The 25,998-nt window shown below is 35.3% G+C and overlaps 2 protein-coding genes across 3 annotated transcripts in view; both read right to left on the minus strand.

Moving 5' to 3' along the window:
* The window catches only part of bicc1a (BicC family RNA binding protein 1a), a 32,882-nt gene extending 11,329 nt beyond the window's left edge, over positions 1–21,553 (minus strand). The window contains exons 1-6 of one of the 2 annotated variants that reach the window (XM_026285712.1): positions 21,065–21,553; positions 13,196–13,242; positions 6,977–7,046; positions 3,281–3,360; positions 1,098–1,256; positions 82–135 (exon numbers count right to left, since the gene is read on the minus strand). In XM_026285712.1, coding sequence (XP_026141497.1) covers positions 82–135; positions 1,098–1,256; positions 3,281–3,360; positions 6,977–7,046; positions 13,196–13,242; positions 21,065–21,251 — 597 coding nt within the window. In that variant the 5' untranslated portion in view covers positions 21,252–21,553. The remainder of the gene's footprint in view (positions 1–81; positions 136–1,097; positions 1,257–3,280; positions 3,361–6,976; positions 7,047–13,195; positions 13,243–21,064) is intronic. The other variant, XM_026285711.1, reaches the window with a different exon arrangement.
* Positions 21,554–22,657: 1,104 nt separating this feature from the next.
* ube2d1a (ubiquitin-conjugating enzyme E2D 1a) lies at positions 22,658–24,969 on the minus strand. Its single transcript, XM_026285713.1, has 7 exons — positions 24,888–24,969; positions 23,913–23,976; positions 23,792–23,823; positions 23,602–23,679; positions 23,412–23,517; positions 23,177–23,270; positions 22,658–22,960 (listed from the first exon to the last, which is right to left on the minus strand). Exons 1-7 carry the CDS (start codon positions 24,909–24,911, stop codon positions 22,915–22,917), a joined length of 444 nt encoding a protein of 147 aa, XP_026141498.1. The 5' UTR covers positions 24,912–24,969; the 3' UTR covers positions 22,658–22,914.
* Positions 24,970–25,998: the final 1,029 nt, after the last annotated feature.

The following is a 25,998-nucleotide window of genomic DNA, read 5'->3' on the forward strand; positions in this document are numbered from 1 at the left end:
TTCTAAAATAGCCTACACGCTTATACACACTCAGAAAAAGAAGAAAGAATGCTTGTAAAGCACACGTAAAGAAATTCTCACCCGTATTTTAACTCTCGCTGCTTCGACGCCAGTCGGCTGCCCTGCTATTGACACCTGAGAGAAAAATACAGAAACAAAGAAATGATTGTACTTCACGATCTTTCTTCATAACATGTGCAGACGTTTTTTCCTTTCTCTCATCCTGTAAGAATTTTTGTTAAGCTTAAATAAGACACAGTGTAACGTCCAGAAAGCTGATTTATGACATTAAATGGGAGTATGTGTGTGGCAGTGCGCCAGTCAAAAAACCTTAATTAAAGTCCAGCTAGTTTTCTTTTTTTGCTTCCATCATTTCCATCATTTCATCCTGACAAATACACATTTAATCACGCCCTGCGAGAATTATTCCTGGTTTGGAACCAGGTGATTCGGCCCAGTTCAGGGAGTCCATCTGGTTTGGCTCTGAAGTCATGTTTGTCCATGCGTGCGCTTGTATACGCTACTAACAATCCAAACTGTCTGCACGCCTCGTCAGACCACTCAGCAGTCTATTTAAACCTGAGAGCCGTCCAACAGCCAATCAGATCCATCATACTCCAAACCGTTCTCATCCTCCAGCCAATACAAACTGCTTCATGTCCCTCAGCCAATAAAATGATTCAGCTAGAGTTCAGCCACTGCCGGATAGTAAATGGAAGAGATTTACTGTGCTTTTTTTCCTAATTTTCCACAAAAAATTAAACATATTCCCATAGCAAGGATAGTAAACAAAAGTTTTAATTTTGTCATGTATTCACTCTCATGTCTTTTAAAACGTACATTTCTTTCATCCGTAGAACATAAAAGCCATGACTTTTGCATGTTAAAACACCAAAAAGTGCAATAAAATGTTATGACTTGTGCACTATATTTCTTTTAATTTTCTGTGCATCACGACTGGTCACAATACATACAAGAACCAGTAACATTATCAGTCACATCTTCTTATGGGCTTGAAAAATTTTAGGGGGAACTTTCACTAAAATAAAAATGAACAACTAGAAAACCGATATGATAAAAAGTGTGTGTGTCTGTACCTGGTTGCTCTTCTCGCCTTGGCTGTGCCTATTGGAGTCAGGAAAGTGTATGTGACAGCCCGTCTCTTCCATCACTCGTTTGATGTTATTCCCTCCTTTCCCAATAACATGCGAGTGCTCTGTGTGTGATACGTCCATCTTCAGGGTCACACGATTACTCTATAGGTGTCAAAGTCACAATTTAGAAGAACAACAGAGCAAATCATGGAAATCTAATAGAGCTTAATTCAAATCCTCAAATTCAATCTTGCTCCAAACTCTAAGAAGTCTGCATTCAGAGATACTACAACTTAAAAGTTGGGGGTCAGAAATATTTTTATACAAATATTTATTTTTTATTTTTTTAGCAAGGATGCTTTACATTGATCAAAATGATAAAGACATTTACAGTGCTACAAAAGATTTCTATTTCAGATCAATTATTTTCTATTCATCAAAGAAACCTGAAAATTTCTACACTGCTGTTTTAATAAATGTTTAAAATAATAAATGTTTTTTGAGCATCAAATCTGAATATTAGAATGATTTCTGAAGGATCATGTGACTGGAGTAATGAGGCTAAAAATAAAATGTTGAAGTCACAGGAATAAATAACATTTTAAGGGGGTCATATGATTTCAATTTATCCTTTCTCTTTAGAGTGTTACAAGCTCTTGGTGCATAATGAAGATCTTTAAAGTTGCAAAGACTAAAGTCTCAAATCCAAAGAGATATTCTTTTATCAAAGTTAAGACTCTGCCACGCCCCCCTTTAACTGCTTGTTCAAACACACAACACATGTCTATGTCACTATGTGGAAATATTTGCATAATGCCGCCCAAATGTTGACGCAAAGAAAGAAGCCGTGGTCTCAGTAACCACAATTAGTGTTGAAGCAGCCATGTTAGGGAGATGCTAAGTGAATCTGGGTGAAAGCAAAAGCACTTTATTTGGCCTCCGAAAGTAGATGCATTTAGGAATAATTAAGATTACCTACAACAGAACAGCAAAGCATTTTATGGATGGCCGTTTCGTAAACCTAGGAGAGCAGGTAATTCTGACTTTGCTACAAACATCTGGCGCTTCTGAATCAGCTACTGTAAGTATGTTTTGTTATTAGTTTAAGTATTTGCTATTGAATGTTTAAATGCAGAGTTTTGCCAGTTGTATCTGCATGTTGTGTGTGTGTGTGTGTGTGTGTGAGAGAGAGAGAGAGAGAGAGAGAGAGAGAAAGAGAGCAAAAGAAAGAGAGAGAGATAGAGAGAGAGAGAGAGAGAGAGAGAGAGAGAGACAGTGTCACACAGTGGAGTCAGCCGTCTTAACCATGGCTTGTGTTCTGCAAACACATACGAGCTTCATCACTTTGTCTGTCACGCAACTATGTGGACTGTGTGGACTGTCAGTGCAACTTGGACTGATGGTAAAACTAAGGACATTATTAACTGTCTTTACATTTATTTTGAAAGTTGAAGCAGGTGATTATGGAAAGGGGAGTTACATTTCCGACGAGTGCTTGTGGTGTTCGGCCAATCACAATGCACTGGGTCAGCTGGCCAATCAGAGCAAGACTGCACTTGTCAGAAGGAGGGACTGTGTTTTTTGAACATTAAGACGTCAACATATTCTGTTACACTAAATACACTAAATAATGATCTTTAAAAAAGCATCATATGACCCCTTTAAAATATTTTCAAATAGAAAACGGTTACTTTAAATAGTAAAAAAATGTAGAAATGTTACTGTTTGTCCTGTACTTTGAATCTAATAAATGCAGACTTGGTAAGCAGAAGAGATTTCTTCAAAAACTTTGGCTGGTTTTTCAAGGACTTAAGATAGAATATCTTCCATATAAATGTGTATTTTCTGTTTCTACAGCTACTTCTGCTTATAGTTAAATCTTACTGGCCAAACATTTCTCTCTACATAACATTACATATATTGCACTGATTGGCTGTATCACATTTCATAGCATATTTTCCAGACATTTTACCAGATTTATTCTTAAAACAAGAAATATTTATGCTTAAAACAAGAAAAAAAAAATATGGGTGGGGTAAGAAAAATAAGCATTCTCTCCCAAATTCTTATGCAATTCAGCTTTTAAAGAGGTTTAGATTTTTTTTCTGAAAATTTAAATATACTGGTTTAGATGAGCAGGTTTTTGTAGCAAACCCATACAGACCAGACTTTTCCATGACAGTCACCTTTGTGTCAAGAACGGACATTATTTTCTCTTTTGCCTCTTGCACAGCTTCCCTTTTTCCGCTGACCTTAATATGTGGATCTGTGAGAAGGAGAGAAAGAAAGCAGATGAGTGCAGGACAAGAGAACAAAGTCATACATTAATAAAGATGCTTCCATTCAGTTTGATGGATATTACTACAGCTGCAGTTTTAACACCAGTGGTTTCAAGAGTTAACACTTTTCTCTGTCAGTTCAACACAGAGACAACCCCCTTACATACATCATGAGAAAGATAGTTGCTTTACTGCTACTCTCTAAAAATAGCTTGGGTAGTGTAACTTCTTGGAATTCTGTTTTCCTCTACACATATTCTCTGACTGTCTCACTCTCCCTAAAACACTCCCACGAACTTCAGGATTGGGCCTAGAGGAGCAGAGGGGAAATCAAACAGGAAGGATCACTGTCTTAGTCACACACACACACACACACAAAGTACATTGTTACTGGGGGAGGTATTAGAGTAACACCAGTAGGGTTCTCCTTGTCCAGCCCACAACACTATCCTCTTCCTGCCATGTGGAAGTCATCAACTGCAACATGTGTGTGTGTGGGGTTGCATGTGTGGCCAGCATGTTTATGAATGGAGAATGTCTATGCATGTCTGTGAGGAATGTAATAGTTCATGCGTGCCTATATGAGGTTATGATATCAATGCCAATGTCTGTCTTTAATTTTAAGTGCTCAACATGTAGAGGAGACTGAGTTGGTATATGCATATAAAATACACACACATATAGATTTTTTTTTTTTTTGTAGTATTTTGCTGATGTTGATGTTGCTGAACTTTTTGAATGTTGGAATCTTGTACGTTGTTTCAATCAAGTCATTTATTTCTGTTCTCAACCAAACTGTCTGGCCTTTCTACACTCCAGTTGAGAGTGACTTTTTTTTTTTTTTGTCCGACAGACAGCCTCATTTAAAAGTGCTTTATTGACTCAGGACAGAGTGGAACAGACATCTCTCAGATTGATAACATCTGTTACAGAGGCTGAAAAAAGAAAGAAGGAAAAAATAGAGAGAAAATGAGAAAACCGTTTGAGACCAGGGAGAGTAAAATATATGTCACAGACACTGACCATTATTTACGACGTGATGATCAGGGGACTAAAAAGAAGATACAGAAAGCATGAAAAGAAAAAAAGAAACTAAGAAAAGAGAGATCTTATGCTTATCATTTAGAAGAATATATGAGAGGGAAAAGGTTGACTGATTCTGAATAAACTGTGGTTAATGACTGTTGAGAGACATGGTACTTTAAGGTCAGAAACAAAAAACAGACTGATATGTACATTTAAATTATCTGAATTTACAACTAATTTTCTGTATAAACTGATATTAGCAGGTACAAGGCATGCACTCAGTAATTTTGTTTATTGCACTTGACAATATTGCAGCTGGACTTAGCGGCATGAATGTAGCATCAGACCAAAACGAAGAATCGCAGTTACCAGTATATCATTTTAGAAATGTAGGGCCCTATGAAATTCATTTTATTTATTTTCCCTAAATTTTGTTTCCAATGCTCCAGTTTTTGTGGATTCTGTTTTCTTCCATTTAAATTTTTCTTGAATCCTTTTTAATGGTTTCATTTAATTGTATTAATCAAAAATCATGTCTAATTAATTAAAGTCATGACATTTATACATTTTCACATCAATTTATTAAAAGTTTAACAAAAATGTATTTTTTAAGGCCCTATGAATTGTTTTATTTTTTAATCACCATATTTTTTATTGTTCCCAAATTTTGTGTTTTACCATGTCTAATTATTTAAATGCATACAACAACAATTTATTAATTTTTTCCTTAAATTAGCCTCTTTTTCTCTCAGAAATTCTGTTGTGTATTTAATTTTTCTGGTTATCAAATTAAGGCATAAATCATTATTTTGATTTATCTTTTAATTATTGAAAATTAAGCATAATGTTTTGTGATTATTCCTTTAAACTTTATGTTTATTTCATTTAGTAGCAGTAGTAGTCTATGCACATTCTACTGAAAAATAGTAGCGCGCACAGTGTCTTCAATCAAACCGGACTTTTATTTTGAAAGGTTTCCGTGAATACCTTTCCTGTTCTGTGTATGTGATATGACACTAGTTTTACTCAAATCTAATGGTCAAATGCTCATGAAGTGACTCTCAAAGCAGTTTTGGAGATGTTATTCACGTGTACATCCGCATTTAGTGAGACGGCAGACACTGAAATCATCTCGATTCAGTCCACGTTTTCCACAGCGCGGAAATCATAGGGCCTTAGAAATGCTGAAAACAAGTCAGCCACAATCAATTTCGATGAGTGATTTGTCTGGGTGACCTGCACCCTGTAAACTAAATCAGCAGTCTACTGATAGAACGGTCTTCATGTTATGGGGTTATGTGATTTTAAGCAGGATTATTATTATGATTAATTTCTTTAGGAGTTTTAAATAGAGTGTAAGGAGATCTGAACCTGAGATCTGAACTCTTTTGAATCTTTCAGTCACGTGGCACTGAGCCACATACACAAAAATCTGTGCAAACATCTACAGTCATACAGAGAAGCACAAAAACAGGTTCATGAAATATTAGCCTCAAAAGAACATTCATATTTAGGCTACATTCATCATCAATTGCATGGAAAAGTACAAATTAAGAGCCTGTCATCTTTTGAATGAGATTTATAAGATTTACAGCATTCTGGCCTCTGTCTTTTAAACTCACAAGGAACATTAAAGGTAGCAAAGAACACTAACTTCTTTTGAGCCTACTAATCCATCCAGTTTCATGTCACTCTTCACCCACACTAGATTCAGTTGTGTTTAGTGTTGCCAGATCCTCTCACATAAATCATTTAGGAAAAAGTCTTCAGGGCCTGATTATGTTCTATGGCTTTTGAAAGCCAACATTTTGGTATGAACTACTGCCACAGAACCTTGCTCCACCTAATCTCCTCTACGAAATCAGACGCTAATTAACATTTCCATTTTATATACACCACCATTAAAACATTTGGATTTGAAAATGTTTTTATGTTTTTGAAAGAAGCCTCTTAGGCTCACCAAGGCTGCATTTATTTGATCAGAAATACAGTACAAATGTGATAAGAAATATTTCAAACTGAAATATGTTTTCCATTTTAATATATTTTCATTTATTTTGATGTCAAAGCTGGATTTTTGTGTGCATGTACGTGTATCTATATATAGATACACATAAAAAAAAATACAGTACACACATATGTATTATGTAAACATACATAAATTCTTAAAGGAAAAGATCTCAAAAAAAATGTTTTGTTGCCATAATTTACTCTTATTCATGACTTTCAAATTTGTATGAAATTCTTTCTTCTGTGGAACATAAAACTTCAATTATTTTTGAAAAAGTTTTTGTCCATATTAGAAAAGCCATATGTGTCATTATATATGTGTTCCCCCATATAAAAGAAAGTCATACAGGTTTAGGGAACAGCACGAAGGTGAGTAAATAACAGAATTTTTATCTTTAGGTGAACTACCTTTTTAAAACTTCGAGACAGACAAAGACAAATTTAGAAAGACAGCAAGATACTAAACAACTAAATTCTCAACCGCTTGTGAGCAGATTGTAGGTTTGCATAGTACACTACCACAGTGACTTCTGCTTTAACTACTGTCTGTCTGTGTGTTGCGTATACCTTTTTTGGACTTTGCTCCAATCTTCAGTTTGGATGGCCAGGCGATCTGAGTGTTGGTTTCATCCATGACCTTAAACACAAAAACCACTGGCATAAGTGGATGCAAATGCATGTTAATCCAAGTATAAATTCAAAAACACATAAGCCTGCTATACTAATATTATTAAATCCATGTTTGGTCGATTTGGTTCTCAAAACACAAACACACAAGAACTCATATTTCACTTTTGCTAAAATATTGTCACTCACAGAAATGTTCAGGCTGTTTCAGTAGAAGTCTTACAATCATCTCTTTGGCTAAAACATGCCCCACTTTCTCGTTCTCACACACATATACACACAGCTGGCTCAAAAACCTGTGAAACATGTAACAGCCAGTTGGCAGAGAGTCTTTGACGGGTCTAGTATGCTAACCAGTAGCATATGTGAAGGAAAAGAGAGAGAAAATAAGAATGGTAATGTGTTGTGTGTTGTGTGTGCATATAAAATACACAAAAGAGAAACTTATGGTAATTTGCAGCTACATGAATACACAGGTTCAATGTTTATTAAAACTCTGCCGTGATTTTGCCTGGAGCTCAATCCTCCTCTGAAAGAAGGCAGAGTGCTTCACTATTTTTAGTGGTTTTGTCTTTCATGTAAATTCATTTTTTAGAGCAAACCACAACTTTGGCAACACACTCCTTTGTCTCTATAGAAAACAGATTTCTGTTCCCGTTTTGTGGCGCACTTTATATCTTCTTGCTTATAAAAACCTCTTGGCTTTCATGGTCAGCGAGGCTTTACTGTACAGCAGTTCTCATGAGAAGTTTTGGCAACAACCCCAATTTCTTTTAGGAAAAAAAAATTCAGAGCATGAAACTGCAGCAAATAAAAAAAAATAGAAAAAGTTTTCCCATATGACCTTTAGGAGAATTTCAGCCTCTGGGCTAATATTAACTAGAATTACATTTACTTTAGTTAAACATGACACAGATTTTTGCCTGCTTGTCTCTGACGGATTGACTGAATATAACAAGTAGTAATTTAGTGTCATCTCTTCAGAGAAGCTTGGATAGGATGGGCAGCAGTGAGTGATCATGAAAGTTATGGTCATGCAGTGTAAATACTTCAGTATTTCACTTATTGCTTGTTTACAGCCCAGGCTGCACGTGTTCCACATAAACTGGAAACATTCAGTCCCGCATGCTCAACTAAATTTTCAGGTTACATTAGTCTTGGATCTGTGGTTCAACAGCGGGCTTCAACCAGCGGGCTTCAATTTTTATTTGGTTTTGACACCCCAAAGGACATAAAACAAAATATAACTTTTTTTTTTTACTTAAGGGAACATGTTTATTAATCCCCCCAGATCTTCTTAAGTCTGTAAATTATACACACGGCTGTGACGCATCCTGTGATTTACAAGTTTAGCAAGGCTACAACAAATCTACACACCCTTTCTACAGTGAGCCTAAATCAAGTTTCCTTCCATGTTATAACAAGCAAAACTTTACAAACTTAAAAAAAGGAAAAACTTTCCCAAAATGTCCAAAATTCATGCTTCGTTCTCAAATCATTCTGCATATTTGACAAAAAAAAAAAAAAAAACATTTTATGTTTACTGAACTGTTTCATGTGCTTTTATGTATTGAAAACATAATTATTCGATTTTTTTGCATGTACTGTACCATTCTGCTGATTTGAATGCCACCAGTGTCACAACAGGTAACAAGCTAAATTGCATTAACAAAAAAAAAAAAATTATATATATTTTTTTGGGTTTTATTTTGCATTTATTATTAATACACACACACATTTTCAATCTCAAAAAATTTGAATACAGTGAAAAAAATTTTTTTTTTTTACATGTCAAAAAGTGTAACTTTCATATATTGTTTAATGGGGAAGACTGCAGTCTTGGCAATGGTCCAGAAGAAAAATCAATGACACCCTCCACAAAGAGGGTAAGTCACAAAAGGTCATTACTGAAAGCGTTGGCTGTTCACATAGTGCTGTATCAAAACATATTAAGTGCAAAGTTGACTGGAAGGATAAAATAGGATAGGAAAAGGTGCAGGAGCAACTGGGATGACCGCAAGCTTGAGAATACTGTCTAGCAAAGCCAAATCAAACACTTGGGAGAGCTTCACAAGGAGCGGACTGAAGCTGGAGACAGTTGTCAACACACTCAGTTGTCTTGAGGAAAAAAACTGCCAAGCCACTTCTAAAACAAAAACATTGTCAGAAGCATCTTAACTGGGCTAAGCAGAAAAGAACTGGACTGCTGCTCAGTGTTCAAAATCTAAAATCTAAGCTGCTTGAAGTCCAGCGTGAAGTTCATCTGCTGACAAGCTTTATGGAGATGCCGATTTCCTTTTCCAGCAGGACTTTAGCAACTGCCCACAGTGCCAAAACCACTCCCAAGTGGTTTGAGGACCATGATATTACTGTGCTTGACTGGCCAGCCAACATGCCTGACCTGAAGCCCAAATGGAATCTATTAGATATTTTCAAGAGAAAGATAAGAAACAGTGAATCCAACAATACAGACAACCTGAAGGCTCAATAGTGCCTCAGCAGTGCCACAGGCTGATCGCTTCTAAGGTTGTCATTTGTGCTTAAGAATTCCGGACCAGTTATTGAGTGCATAAACAAACATACTTTAAAGAACTTGAAATTTTCTGATTTGCAATTTATTATTATTATTTTTTGATTGATCTTAGGAAATATTCCAATATATTTTTGACTTTCATAAGCTATAAGCTCCAATTATCAAAATAAAAAAAATATTACTTTACATGTAATGAATCTAGAACATGAAAGTTGAACTTTTTGAAATAAGTTTAAAAAAAAAAAAATTCATGATATGCTTTTTTTTATGCGTATATGTGTGTGTGTGTGTGTGTGTGTGTGTGTGTTTGAAAAAAGGTGTCTTATGCTCATCAAGGACCGAATTTATTTGATCAAAAATACAGTAAAAACAATTATATTATAATTATTACAATTTAAAATATATAAAGAAAAAAAAATTCTGTGAAGGCAAAACTAGATTTTCTTTAACAAAAAATCCTTATTTTTAAATCCTCTGTATTGCTATCGATTGCACAAAACATAAGTCACTTGCACACATTAGAAACAAGACACTTGTTAGCTAAACACAAAGTAACTTTATTATTGCAGCAATGGGAAAAGTCATTCTGTAATATTTGCTACATTCTCTTCAGTTACGTTTAAATATGGTGTTTCTGTTAAGACGTGTTAACCTCAGAGCACTCTACACTGATGCCCTTGAACCAAGCAAAGGCACAATCAAACATGCCTGAAGGAAACCCGAACATTTCAGATGGGATGAAAAGGTGAACAGTTTGTCCAGGCAGAGCGCCAGTTCCCATTTCCATTCTGTGTGTTTGCGTTGTGCTGCCACGCTGCTGTGCGTTCTATAGGTCTTTATTCCCGACCTGCTCTCACTTTCTCTCTTGACGGCTTTCTTTGGCTCCCATCTGCAGATGAGGGAGATTTCTGACAGACCACACAGCAGTTTTGGGGTTTGTGGTTTATTTTTGTGACGGACCAGCACATACCTCTCAAATGGGTCAGACGATTAAAAAAACTGGGTTAACTATACATTTGAAAATGTCCTTTCCTTTACACCCACACCCAATAGCATCCTGTCACAGGACTGTATACACTCACTTTTAAAAGGAGAGAAAGTTTTAAAAGGCAGTGACTTCAAAGTACCGGAGTCACACAAACTATGATCTTCATTAAGTCATTAAAAATGGGCACCGTGATGGAGAACAGAGTGTTTATATTTGACAAATGATGTGCATGAGAGAGTGGATGTGCAAGAGCGTGTGTATAGAGATCTGCTTCCTGTTTCCTTTGTTGATTCAGCTGAGGAGCACTCAGAAGAACGAGCAAAGAAAAGAGGTGCGAGGAGGAGAAAAGGAGGGAAACAGAACAAGGGAAGGAGAAAGGGCTGGGAAAGCCTTCACTTTGTCTGGAGGCTGAACTGCACAGGTGTGTGCGCAATACACTGTAAAAAAAATGTTTTTAATAAATCCATTATAAACTCTGTCCGTAGTATATTAACTTCTCCATAATATGGGATGATAGGAAGGGATGCGCCACCCAAAAATGAAAATTGTCATCATTTACTCAAATTGATCAAAAGTGAGTGAAGACATTTAAAACCGTTTCCACAAAAATTTTAAGCAGCACAACTATTTTCAACATTGATAAAAATGAGAAATAAGCAGCAAATCAGCATATTATAATGTTTTTGAAATATTATGTGACAATGTGGTGTAATGGCTGCTGAAAATTCTGCTTTTCCATCAAAGGAATAAATAACTTTTTACAATATACAGAAACTGTAACAATGGCTGCAGTATAATGTTTTTCTTGTCAGTTTATTTGTACATTTTTTGGAGTGACTTTTAAGAAAATGTTGTGAAACAATGGTAAAACAACATTGAAGGATTTGGAAGAGACTACCGCTGCGGGGATGTTCAAGATAATAATAATGATAAAGATATGGAAACGGAGACAAAAAGAATGGCTGAAAAGCAAGAATGAGCAACAGGCATAATTCCATCCCTTTCACTGCAGGGAAGGAAAACTCAACAATAGGTTTAAATCAATGAAATGATGGCTCTCTACTGCCTGCCTCCCATGTCACCACCATCAAAAAACATCAGACATTTGTCTTTCTCTCCATTTATCTTCACTAGTGGGTGATTCTCAGAAGATTAAAACATGGACCGTGTCAGACAGAACAAAATAGTACAAAATTACAACGAAAACAAAAATCATTTAGGCAAAAGATGAGACACAGAAGGTCCAGTTCTTAGTCTCTTAATGTTGGCATGAAATTAAAATTATATTAATTTATTTATTATCTATTTTGTATATATAAATATTGGGCAAAACCTGACACTGATAAGATAATAATGATATGATTCCTACTAATAAGAACTATAAAACACACTAAGGATTACTAAAGATTAAATGACCTGCTGGATTCATTAATATTAAACAGGTTTTGTGCGTTAACAGGAAGTTAACTCATCATTTTTTTATCAAAATGTCTTGATAATTTAGTGAAGAAAAGATCTGTTGCTACTCCAGTTTCATTACCATTTCATGTCAAAACAAAAGTCAAATACACACCGAATAATCTGCAAACAGTTGCAAACAACTAAGACAGAGAACTCTGAATCTGTATTGTTTATATATCATAGATGAAGGGTTGAATCATCAAATTTGCTGTAATTTAATCTCTTAACAAAGATGAATACAAGAAAATATATTCAGATGCATAAAAATGTCTAAAACTACCTCTCTGAACTGCCAGAGAACTGGCATTCACTAAAAAAGATAACCACAAAGGCCTTCTGGATCAACCATGGAAAGACAGCAATAGTGCAATTGAGGACAGAAAACAGTGATCATATCAATACTGAAACTAGAGAAGCGCTGTTCATAGACTATACACAAACCACAATCATCTGAGCCAAACCAAGAGCATTTTGACAATTCCACCGGCCCTTGTTATCTCTGTTTATTAGAAACCTAAGCAGGGATAATTGTTTGGATCAAATCAATCAAACTTCTGAATTGGCTCCTCAATCGAGCATCTTTGGTCAGATTTACTGTGGGTTTGAAGAAGCCTCACCATAAGCTCTCACACACACAGACGCTGGGAAAAAAACGCTGGAAAGACCAGCACGCTACTGGAATATGGATGATAGTTTATGTGTTGAATAGCTACAGTGTGTGATGCTGGAGATGGGAGATCAACTTCCATCCAGCTTTGAAACTAATGCTGAAATTGCTCACAACAATCAAGTTACTAATCAAGTTAACCAATCATTTAAACATTATACAGTGAAACTTAAAGTTCTGGTGCACCAAACAATGTGTATACAGGAAAAGTGGGACATCCCGACATCAAAAACTACGGTTTATAATCCCAGGGTTAGTAAGATTTCCAAATGTGATGTTTCAGATGTCCCTTACACTCACCAAGGCTGCATTTATTTGATAAAAAAAAAAAAATAATAATCAAGTAAAAACAATACAGTGCAATATTCTTACAAATTAAAATAACTGTTTTCTATTATAACATTTTCAAATGTAATTTGTTTATAAATGTAATTTATTCCTGGCAAAGCTGAAAAAGTGAAATCTTACTGAGCCCAAAGTCAAAAAGTCAAAAATTAAATAAATTCTTACCTTCTGAAAAAAATCCTCTCCTCCATTTATCCTCCCCTCACTGGCCGCTATGTGAGAAAAAGAGAGACATTAAGGCTACATTACCATTAACAAGAGACACTTATTTTACAATTATTTCTGTTCACTAAAACGTTTAACTTCCTAAATGAATGATATTTAAGCAATAGTGTGAGAAGCCACTCTACATTGAATCAATAACATTTTAAGATTGCTGTCAATATTAAAGATTTAATGCCAGATTCACATACTCAAGATGTATTTAAAGACAACCACAAAACACACACGTATAAGAATCAGGCAGCATTCTCATAACCTGCTGAAACTAAATGCATTTCATATGTGAAGCACATGCTTGTCTATTACACACACAAGCAGCTGTATGCAAGCTCAAACTCATGCACTCAGTTATAGATGACAAAAACAGTTCATAAATCTTGTTCATACATCTTAATAAACACAATCACAAGATCCTACACAGGGTATATGATGGTTGCATATGGCTTATACATGTACAGCATGTTCCAAAACTGCTCTTTGACACTAGAAAGGGTCCGTTTAAACTAGTAAAATGATCTACATATTTTTTCCAGCCATTATCAGACTTCAGATCACTCAAATATGAAATTAAAGTGTGATGCTGAAAAGGAAACGTGCAAAGACTCCCAATCAGGTGTGATGAAAACACAGAGTTCACAGGAAAATCTGAGAGTTTGTTTGCTTTGGTGGGACTCTGGGTCTCCAGATGTTTGGTTGAGATTGTCCTATCACATAAAATGAAACATTCTCCCATGTGTGTCTACACATCTAACAGCGCCAAGCCCTCTCCTGCACTCCTGCTTTACCTTTAAAGTTGAAATATGGATTTCATTGAGAGGTCAGAACAACAAACCCCAAAATGGGAGGAAATAAATGGTTTGGAAATGGGACAATCTTGTCATCTAAACCTTTTAATGACCCTAAAAATCACAAAAAAGCACATCCACCCATCTCTCCATGAAATTCACTACATTTCCAGATCCAAACAAGGAGAGGAAGAGCTACAATTACAACAAGTGCCCATTTCATTACACCAAAGTTTGGTTTGGATTTGAACCCTCCTTCACTTCACATCATTGCACGGACTAATCAATCGAGCAATGCAGGAATTTAGATGAAAATGATGAAATTTACAGATTCTTTTGGGTGGAAAAAAGAAATGGTATCCTCACAATTTCTCAACAGTGTCTGGCATGTGGTGGAGAGAGAGAGGGATGAAAACAACAGTGATAGACAGAGAATCAATCTTTGAAACCTCTGCGTTCCCAAAACAAAATCCATTCAAATACTTTCATTTATTAAATCCACTTAATTTTAAGCAGAAACACTGATTGTACCCGGTTTTGATAAACAAGTCATTTTCAAGGTAACATGCACAAACAGTGTTTAAAAAAAAGAAATAACAGATAATTTTTTCGTATGTTTGCAATTTTTGCAAACCTGTTATACTCAAATTTGAAAGATTTCTGTACAGTTTAATATGTATTTCTATGTTTTTGTTAACAATAAAATAATTAATCAATAGATATAGATAGACACAGACAGACAGATAACCACTTCTCACTTTAAATCACAACCAATCACACTTTAAATGTGATTAGTCACATCACTGTCTTTTCTTGCCATTCACATGATTGTAGCTCACACAAGTCTGATTTTGGGTGAAGTGAGGACAGAGGAAGACTGAGTTCACTCTCTGAAGTTGTGAAATCAGTAAGAGCTCACTTCACATCTTTCCTATCAGATGCTGTAAACTGAATCAACAGTTTCGTGAGATGTTTGGATGATGTCGTATCTCTGTAGCGCGGATACACATGTGGTCATTCATCTGTAATGAGTACAGCATGCAACAGATTAACACCTCTCAATTAAACCTGCCCCTACTACTCACACACTAGCACATAACTGCTTATAATTCCATGTTAACTTCAAAAATGTTACTTCAAAAAATAGTTTTAATACTCTTTCTCATGCTCACAAAAACAACTGAAACGCATCCAAAAGAAAACATGTCTCAGGCTTGCCTCACACAGGAAAAAATATGAAAATAGCAAGCCTCAAACCAGACAGAATGTTAAATGCAGTGTGTGTGTGTGTGTGTGTGTTTCTTGATTTAAGGCCTTTCCTGTGCTCCATTTAGGATGTGGGTCAGAAAAACTCCACAGCTTTTGAGTTTCTGAAAGATACATCTCCACACACGTCCAGAGTAGCTGTTTGATTATAGCACAGCTCCTGTAAACTATGTGTGTGTTAGGAATGTGATGAATAAGCAAGTGTAAGAACAAAACTGTATAATTTCTCCTGGATAATCCTGGAACTTCCCTTCGACTCCAGAGCTCAGTGAGTGGGCGAGACATAAGAGAAACTTACCCATGACCAGCATCTGGATTCAAATCTTATTCTTCACTATTAAGATTTGAAGCCATCCATTCTGAAGTGATGTCACAACCTATACACTATAGGTCAAAGGTTTGAGGTCAGTAAGACTTTTTCTTTTGGCAGAAATAATAATTTTGTTCTGCAAGTGTAACTTGTTGTTTGTTGGTTTTCAACATATAAATGCAAATTTGATGAGCAGAAGAGACTACTTTCAAAAATCTTACTGACTGACCCAAACATTTGGTAGTTCATGGTAGTGTAATCTAATTGGTTACATCAACCCATTACGACAGGATACATAAATCACGCTACATATAATCACGACCCTGTCAATGCCCAAACTAAAGTACTCAGCCACTTGTGCAAATGATTTAGAGCTTTTATCTTCTCAGACAGTTTATGTGCCATGTCATAACTTGAGATTACACACACATGCTGCCGACACATCTACTGCAGACTGGTTGTACAATCTCCTGTAACATTTTCTTTTGCAATGTCTGAAAGCAAGCAGTCTGTATGAAATGAAACTAAAAATGTAGAGCTCAAGTGAAACATCTGGTTGTGGGAAAAACAATGCTTACCACCACTAAAAGGTCGGCACAAGTCTGTGAAACTATTTAACATTTGATGGAAAATAGGACAATAATCAGGCAATATGAACTGCAGAACTATTTGGGATTATAAATTACAGATGTGCTGAAAACACACTCAAGGCCTCTCCAAAGGTACTGAGTGAAAAGCATTTGTCTGTAATGTGAATTAAATAAAGTGAATCTCATCTCTACATGACTATAAGGAACTTTATCCCTGCCTGACAGGTTATAATATGAACACATATGAGTTTTCAGCCAAACGAAAACTCTCCCAACATTTGGAGTATTTCTGCCAAACACTCATTTTAGTAATCCAATAGATCAGTTGTTTAAGATTTATTACTCAAGTCTGAAGTCATTCATGAAAAAAACGTAAAACCGGATGCATTAAACCCAAGAAATATATTTATATTTGTAAACATACAAACAGAAGTCTACTTGGAAGAAAACTGCTCTAATATTGGCAGTGTAGGCATTTATAGCACTAGAAAAAAATGGCCTGCCAGTTGAAACTGCCAAAAATGAATAAAACTAATATATATATATATATATATTATATATATAATATATATATATATATATATATATATATATATAGTTATATAGTATATATAGTATATATATATAGTAATATATATATATATATATATTATATATATATATATATAGTTTTATATATCAGCATACTGTTGTTTCATCTGTCAAACCATAAAACTCTTCACAACACTACTTCAAAATTAATTTTAATACTACAACGCTTGATTTATAATTCCTAAATACACATCAGTATCTTATATACTGATTTATTGCTTACATTTCTAAATTAAGAAACAAGTGTGCTTTAATATTCCAACTGTACATGTATGCACATAAAAAAAAATTGAAAACCAAGACAAAAGACCTGTGTTTCCCTGGCAACAGTCCGTGTGCTGAGCCATGAGCAGCACATTCCCAAAACACAACGCACTTCCTGTTGCTTCACTCACCAAGCCAGACACATGCAGCACATTAAGAACCATGCAGTGAACATGCACCCAGACTAAAATAGACTCAATAAATAACACCCATGTCAGAAAACACTCTGCATGCATAAGAAAATTAATAAAACACACAGCACACTTTTGGTGGCAAAAAGCCTGACCCACACACACGTTCACACACACACAAAAAAAATGGATTAAATGGGATAATTACTCATCCTCAGGTCATCCAAGTTGTAGATGAGTTTATGTCCATAATTAGAACAGATTTGGAGAAATGTATCATTAGATCACTTGCTTACCAGTACATCATCTACAGTGAATGGGTGCCATCAGAATGAAAGTCCAAACAGCACATCACAATAATCCACAAGTAAACCACACAACTCCAGTCCATCAATGAATGTCTTGGTAAGTGAAAAGCTGGGTGTTTATAAGAAACAAATCCATCGTTAAGGTTTTTTAAACAAAATAAGAATCCATAATCAATCTTAACATTTTCTCTGGGTGAAAGAGTCTAGCTTCTGTTGTCCTCTCCCATTAAAATCCACCAACACATTTGTTTACAACTGTTTTGGGCTGTTTTTGCTTGTAAACAGTGCTTGATCTGTGCATATTTCTCTCCTGATTCAGAAAGCAATATTATAAAGAGAGGACTTGTATTTTAGTCAAAAACAATAGTCTGAAGATACAAATTTCTAAATGATGGGACTGGTTTCTTACAAATACACAGGTTTTCACTTCACAACACATTAATTGTTGGACTGGAGTTGGTGATGGTGATGGTAATTGTTATTGTGATGATTTTATCAGCTGTTTGGACTCTCATTCTGATGGAACCCATTCGCTGCAGAGGAACCATCAGTGAGCAAGTGATTTTCTCCAAAAATGTGAAGAAAAAAACGAATCTCCATCTTGGATGGCCTGAGGGTATATAGGTATATTCTGGGTAGAGGTGGTGAACTATTCCTTTAACTAGCAGCCTAGCAGGTGTGAGGTGTACTGAAATGTAGATCTTAATATTTAGTTTCACATCCTGCTGCAACAGAAAAAAACCTACAAAAACACACATCTTGATCTAAAAGCCACTGGGGGGGACATATGATTTCCATAAAGCACCGGAATAAACTCTGCTAAACAAATACCACATTCTTTTTAGAATTCCTTATCGCACGGAATATAAGGTCAGGCCAACCACATTCCTTTGTTTTTAATCAAAACCAGACATCTGATGTAACAGCCATTGGAATAAAGAAAAAATTGCCTTTGCCTCCAAATCGTCCCTTGTTTTAGTAATTACTTCTATGTAAAAGTATCAGTACTTTTGTGCTTCCCAATGAAACCATAAAGCCACTCGGATTCTCTTACGTGAACATGAATCACAGGTGATCCACTTTTCTCCATTAGTCTTTCTGAATAAGCCTATAAAAATGAGCTGATTTAGTCGTGGTCTGGCCGAAGGGGAAAAGTACAAGAGGGGGTCTCCCCTCTGTCTCTCCCTCACCACGTTATTTTTTTTTTTAGAAAAAGGATTTTAATTGTAACTCTCTCGTTTCGGTTTCTCTCGCTCTCTCTTCCATTTCCTGGAAAAGGGGAGCAAAATTGTGCCACACAATAAACCTTCACACAAAAAGCACACGTCGCTGGATTTATGATCACGCCTACAGCTGCATCCGACCAATCAAAACAACAGCCGTTCAAAACACCTCCAGATGTTGCACGTCATCCGGGGCAAAGAGATGATTACGAGTCACTGAATCATAGGTGTGGGAAAAAATGCCCACATCACTACAACAATGATTGTAGAGTACGTATATGAGTGCGTGTGATGCGAAATGTTGTCTTCGTCTTGAAAATGTGGTAGTCGGGTTATGGATGTTTTCCTGGTGCTCTTATGCGCTCTCATGCTGAACTGACCTTTGACCTTGGGGTCCAAATATCAAGGAAGCATTCACTCATTCAATCACACACATGAAGACATAAAGGTGGTGGAAGGGGACTGAGGGGCTCAGTTTTTACAATTTTCACAATGATATCTATGTAAAACGCCACAAAATACTAGAATATCATTATCCTAGTACAAAAAACCCCACTGCGTTTATGAGACGCCCCTTACTTACATAACTCCAAAAGTTTGTGTTTGTAATCATTTACAGGTTTGGATATACCTGTGATGAAAGATTTGTAAATATTTGCACAAATACAGTGACATTTTTGACTTGTGAGGGCATCTTAAGTAGTTGTTTTACTTTGAATCTACAGAAATAAACTGTTGTTGCAAGGGATAGTTTATCCAAAAATGAAATCTCTGTCATCATTTATTAATTCAATAAAATACTCACAAAGGAATGCATATGCATGTATTATGCAGGCCATTTATGAAGTCAACATCTATATAAATATCTTTTTTCTGGTTGGTTTGAAGGTATGGTAAAGGCAGAGACTTTGTAACCTAGAGGGCCTGCTATAAAAGGCCAAACATTTTGTACATGTTTAGAATATGCCCATACCAAACCACTGACCTCAACTTGTATGTTTTAACTTGTTTAAAATTCTCCTCAGCTGAAGTTACAACAAAAGAAAAACCAAACGAACTGAACATTATTCTGCTGTGAAGTAAACGGCCCATTGCTGACAGACAGATTGACTGTAAAATATGATGCAAGTGGTGAATTATACGTTTTAACCAGATGATGTTGCTTGAAAAATGTTTGTGTGTATTTGCGTTCAGGTTTGGCTGTACTTGTGAGGGCCAAAATTGTGAAAATGCCCTCACTTATTTAGTTAAACATGGCGAAAACCGACTTGTGAAGTGGTCCTTATATGCTGAAATGCTCATACATCAGCTAAATTATGAATGTAATGTCAAACGGTTTGCATGAAGGTTTGGTTTAGGATTAGAATAGTAAATATCATTATCTTAGTTTGAAAAAAAAAAAAAAAAACATGAAAAAACGTGTACATGGGAGTTCCTCACAAGTATAACTTCAAAAGTCTGTGTTTATTTGAATTCACAAATTTGGCTATAGTGTGTGGCCCAAATATTTAAAAATAGTCTTTCAAATATAGTGAAATATAGTGATTGCTTCAAAATCTAAAAAAATAAACAGTTTTTTTTATGAGGACAGTTAGCAACCAAAGCTGTTTGGTTTTTAAAAACATATGTTTTGTATTTCACAGGAAAAAATTACTACAGTTCTGGTATGACATGAGGTAGAGTAAATGATGCCAGATTTTTCATTTTTGCATGAACCATCCTTTTAAACTTAGGGTAGAGCGAACTTGATCCCCTCTGTAGAAAAACCACAACGTCTATACGTATGTGTGTGACAGTGATGCTTTTGATGGATCAGTCATATTGATCTCATATTCATAAATGACATCTGACATTTTATTGTGATCCTGCTGAATGCATTGAAATGATTGGAATTTGGCAATTATTCTTGTAAAACTTTTATGACACTCCAATAATAAACCTGTTTCTTACCGTGGTGTTTTATGAATGTCTAAAATCCAAATATTTGTACTTAAATGAACATAAGAAGCTTAAATATTTCATATACAGAGTCCATGCATCACACTAACTGATTATAAGATTCAGTGCAAAGTTACCCAAAAATGTTGCTAGTTCACGTGAATGTCTGAAGAACTTGGCTACTAAATAACATCCCAGTGCTGGTTTTCATGTCCTTCACAACAAGCAGACTCCTCAACACATCTCTTTCAAGATGGACTTCGAGGAAACATTGTGGTATTTTTAGACAGAACTATTTATGCTTCTCGACGCCAAACAACACTGCGAGGTTAGCTAAAAGTATTTTCAAGATATCACATTGTGTTCCCAGTTCCTTATGGAAATGTTTAAGAAAATTTTAACATACCCAGCAACATTGTTTCTAGTTTCTTGCGGTCAACTCGAAACCTTTCCTCGGTCCAGTCAGGGTCAGGCGGGGAGATGTGGCCGCAGTGGCCGCTAGAGTCATCCTCAGACACGGCTGACGGTGAGTCGTCACTCCGCTCGCTGCTGGAGCCCTGATCATGGTGCATGAAACTCAGCGGCTCAGCCATTTTGCGTCTTAAAGTGTTACAAACTTACTAAACGGGGTTTATATGCGAAAGAGGCAAACGGCAAGTCAACATTAGGAGAAAAACATTCCGATTTCCAGGCAAGTTTTTCCAATCCTGCCTTTGAAGTCCCTTAGAGCCCCTCTAGCCAGTTACTGCCCCCGAGAAAATCAATCTGCCCCTAGATTCCTCACCCCTCCACTTTTCCTCTGGCTCCAGGACCAGAACACATTATAGTTAGAGGACATGGATGCATGGATGGATTATGGTCCTGCGGGAGCATTCACGTGTCAGGAGGATCACCGCCCACTCTCCTCCCAAAACTTTCTCAACATCATATCCAGTTTACCCTGCACGCGCGGCAAAATAAAACACTATGCAATTACGTTAAGTTACTTACAAAACAACTTTGCATGCACATTTTCTTTGTTTATATGATACACGTTTTCAACTCCGGAATTAAAAGTCTTTTATTTATATGTATTTCTTTATTTATTTTTTTAAACGTATAGTTAAAAATGTCCAGTTACTGCAACTCTCTAGGAAAATATGCATACATACCTCAGTGTATAATAAATACAGACAGATCTAAACTATCATACAGAAGCCAGCCATTGTTGTCACGTGACTTGAAAAACTTAAAAAGCGAGAGAGCACAGACACTTTTCTTAAATTCTCATTTCTATTCTGATTAAATGGAGCAAACTCTAAGAAAATGTAATTAACTTAAAAATGTGCTTACATTTCTTTGTATTTTTAGGATATTTTGACATTGTTATAGTCAACAAATCAAACTTTTTGTCGAAAACAAGTTCTTTCCAAATGTATGAACACGGACAAAGATGTTTAAAATTGTAGCAAATTCTCAGGTGCATTTTAAACCAAATATTTAATTTTACTGACCGTACTGAAGTTGGGGGGAGATGGGAAAAGAAAATGTATGACAGAAGCGAATTTCTTTGTCTTATTGAACCACAAACTAATCGGATAAAATAAACACCAACCTGGAATTATTCATGTGTACTGACTTTGCCCATTATTGTCGCTTGCCAGTGAAACAATTAAAAGTGCAAATATAATATACTGTGCAGTCCATCCTGTCAAAGTATAAATGCCAGTGTGGAGTACTGGTATTAGTAGAGTAGAAACTTTATGGTAAGGATAAAACGGAAGAATATCGCCATCTAGTGGCAAAAAGCTACGACGCAGAATTATATGTGAGCACAACGAGTACGAGAGTTTCATCCCTAATCACACAGATAACAATATCATAAAACAACTGCAGTGAGACACATATTTTATAATAACACTTTTTAATGCAAAAACAATAAAAATGATACAGTATTGTATTTATTTCTATACAATAAAATTACTAAAATGTAACTAATCCATTGGAAAATAAAACAATATTTTTTTGTTATGTGTTTACTGACAGGTTGTTCCAAGATGTCTCTTTGAACAGGGACAAGTGACTCAGTCTCCTGAACAAGTTTTTTTATTTTATTTTTTTTTCTGTAAAGTTGTGCGTGTATATATGTATATGCGTGGGTGCTTGTGTTGGGGAGGTTCATCTGTTGGTAAACGTCTCGTCTCTGTACAGTTGCCTTGCAGAGTCGTGTGCAGCAATAGTGTCCATGTGCAACCATTTCAAAATCTTGCCATCCAGTTACATTGCATACTTCTGAGTCCATTCCCTTGCCAGTCTGTTATACCTAAAAGACAAGAATATACACTTTCATTCAAAAGAATAGCACTTTTGATTAAGCATTCAGAGTCATATGGCACTCATACATTTGACATATTGCTTGATAGTAAGAGAATTTAGAATATATATGGTTAATGCAGCTATGAATAAACCAGACTGAAGAAGGAGGTTCATACAGATATAGCTATTTTTCAAATAAAAGAGTGAAAGAGAGGTCACTTACTTATCTTTGTCCGATTTGTAGATGTGTGCAATATCTGGAACTAAAGGGTCGTCTGGATTCGGGTCACAAAGGAGCGAGCATATGGATAATAAAACTGAAAAAATAGCAATAGAAAACATCTGAATCATTTTAGCGGGGTTTCTAAAAGTACCATATTGAATTAAATAAAGTATCTTCATGTGCCATAATGCTAAGCTCATGTCTATGATGAAAAGACCATTTTTGTGCTCCTAACCTTTGGATACGGTGAGGGCGGGTGACCACTGGGAGCGCAGAATGTCCAAACAGATGCTTCCATTACTGTTGATATTCGGGTGGTAGATTTTTGTTGTGAAGGCAACCTGCCAGCAAAATGGTGTCAAATATCTATAATAATAACAAATAATTTATAGAAAAGGTAAGAACAGATGTAATTCTCCACTCACCTTTGGTGGTTTAAAGGGATAATCAGTTGGGAAATGGATTGTGAGAAAGAAAACCCCTCCCTGATATGGACTATCACTCTAGGGGAGATAAAAAGAGAGCTTTTGTGTATGACAGGAGCCAGTTCCTTTGTTTTACTGAACTAATAACTTATTTCAGAAAATTAAGCTGGTATTATTCAGGGGTACTTACTGGGCCCATTATTGTTGCCTGCCAGTGAAACACTGAAAGTGTAAATATAATATGTTGAATAAACCATCCAGTCAAAATATTAAAGGCCAGTATTAAGTACAGAGTTAGCAGACACACTTACAGTCTTCTCCGAGTGGTCCAGCTGAGCACTGCGAGGGGGGATCCCGTTGCAAATCCTGTAGCTCCTACAAATACAATTTAAATGCACATGTAACTTTCTATGCTTCAAAAACAGACTTGCATGTTGCTGACAATTCCACCTGAAAAACACAATACCACGTCTTGATATATTGTAAAAAATGAAATAAAAATCATGAGCTTAAACCTGTGACTTATAAATGAAAGTTTTGTCATAAAGAATGTGTTTTATTGTATTTATTAGTAGCTTATTGTTTACTCGTTTAGATTTTTACATATTCAAGTTATACCTGTTTAGTAAACAAAGTTACATGCTTTGGTCATCTTTATTGGTTGCTGTTTTTTAAATATCTCTGTTTTTAAATATTCGTTACATTTTTATTTATTTACTTTGCATATTTATTTTGTTTAGGCAACATTATGTTTTTTTCATATCAACACTTCATTATAGTCTTATTTAATTTTCTACCTTTAAATCTAACACACAAACACCCACACACACCCATATATATATATATATATATATATATATATATATATATATATATATATATATATATATATATATATATATATATAAAATCAGTGTTCTTGGGACATTCACATATATTGTACTTATTGTGAATTATTTTTTATAAAGAACCTACTGTTTAAAGAAGGATTACCTTTTTAACAACATCTGCTAAAACATTAGTCGACAATCTAAATCAATGCAATGGCATATTACAATTATAATGTCATATTTGTGATGTCCTGTAAGACTTCAGTTCGCTTTGTTCTCGACATCAAGCTCTTTTCATCTGGCCGAAAAATAAATTCTTCTTACCTTCCGACTTTATATAGTAATGTGGACCGAGAGATGGCTCACTGTATCAGCCGTATGAAGATCTTTTAGATCCTCGTAATGCTATTCTACTTTCAAGACATTTGTTCTGCTTAGAGATAAAAAAAATATTACCTTCTGGATCCTTTTCAAAGCCATCAGATCTCCGCTTCTTTTCTCCGCCTGAGGATGTGAAGTGAACAACAATGTAAGGGCGGACATGAGAGTAATTTATTTCAAAATAAAAGTCTTTGTACCGTCATAGACCTGGGCTCAAATGGCAAAATAAACCAATGTCTGGGACAGTTCGTTCTGTGAGGCTCATAATGCGAATTATTTCGATTTTATTTAGAATAACTATGACTTTAAGTAACAATTCATAAATTGTAGGGTTTTTTTGTATGACATTACACACAGACAATTCTTTTTTATTGCACGATATCAGTTAACTCAAGTGGGGAATAATATATGCATTTTAAAATATTCCCAAATTTATCATAATTGCATAAACAGACATATACATCTATCTATTTATCTATATATTTATCTGTGTATCTATCTATGTATCTAAGTATCTATCTATCTATCTATCTATCTATCTATCTATCTATCTATCTATCTATCTATCTATCTATCTATCTATAGATAGATAGATAGATAGATAGATAGATAGATAGATAGATAGATAGATAGATAGATAGATAGATAGATAGATAGATAGATAGATAGATAGATAGATAGATTTCAAGGGGTTGCCGGAAGAAAATAAAAGAAATAAAGGCAGCCTAGGTACAAAAGCTCACCAGTATTAAAAGGAAAGAAGCTCATATATGGTTTTGTACAATTCACCAAGGGGTTTATTATCTTTGGATAAGAATTTTAAGGATTCTAAGTAATTTTTGCATTTATTTTAAAAACAATTTAAAGATGTTGTACAGTCACTTTCTTTTATGTGTGTGAAACGTACCCATTGTAATAATAATGTTTAACATCAATGACATCTTTTTTGAAAGGCCATCTGCATTAACCAAAACCTGAAATAAATGTAGTGACAGAATATCAATATCAATATTTAGCCATCTGTAAAGATATTGCCAGAACTGCAATGTGACTGGATAAGAAAAAAAAAGTTAAATGGTTTCAGGCTCTTCTAAACAGAAAACAAACTGAGACATACACTTCTGTTCATTAAGAAATTCAGGTGAACATACCCTTATCTTAAAGGAATAAGGTAATTAGAAACTAG

Source organism: Carassius auratus, chromosome 17 (genome assembly GCF_003368295.1).
Source record: "Carassius auratus strain Wakin chromosome 17, ASM336829v1, whole genome shotgun sequence".
Lineage (NCBI taxonomy): Eukaryota > Metazoa > Chordata > Actinopteri > Cypriniformes > Cyprinidae > Carassius > Carassius auratus.

Bases quoted from the DNA above. Each gene is read 5' to 3' on its own strand.
- ube2d1a (XM_026285713.1), bottom strand. From the start codon at position 24,911: ATGGCTTTGAAAAGGATCCAGAAG. The intron at 23,680-23,791 runs GTAAGTACCCCT...TATCTCCCCTAG, and splicing joins AGGCAACAATAATGGGCCCA to AGTGATAGTCCATATCAGGG. The intron at 22,961-23,176 runs GTAAGTGACCTC...CTTGTCTTTTAG, and splicing joins TACAAATCGGACAAAGATAA to GTATAACAGACTGGCAAGGG.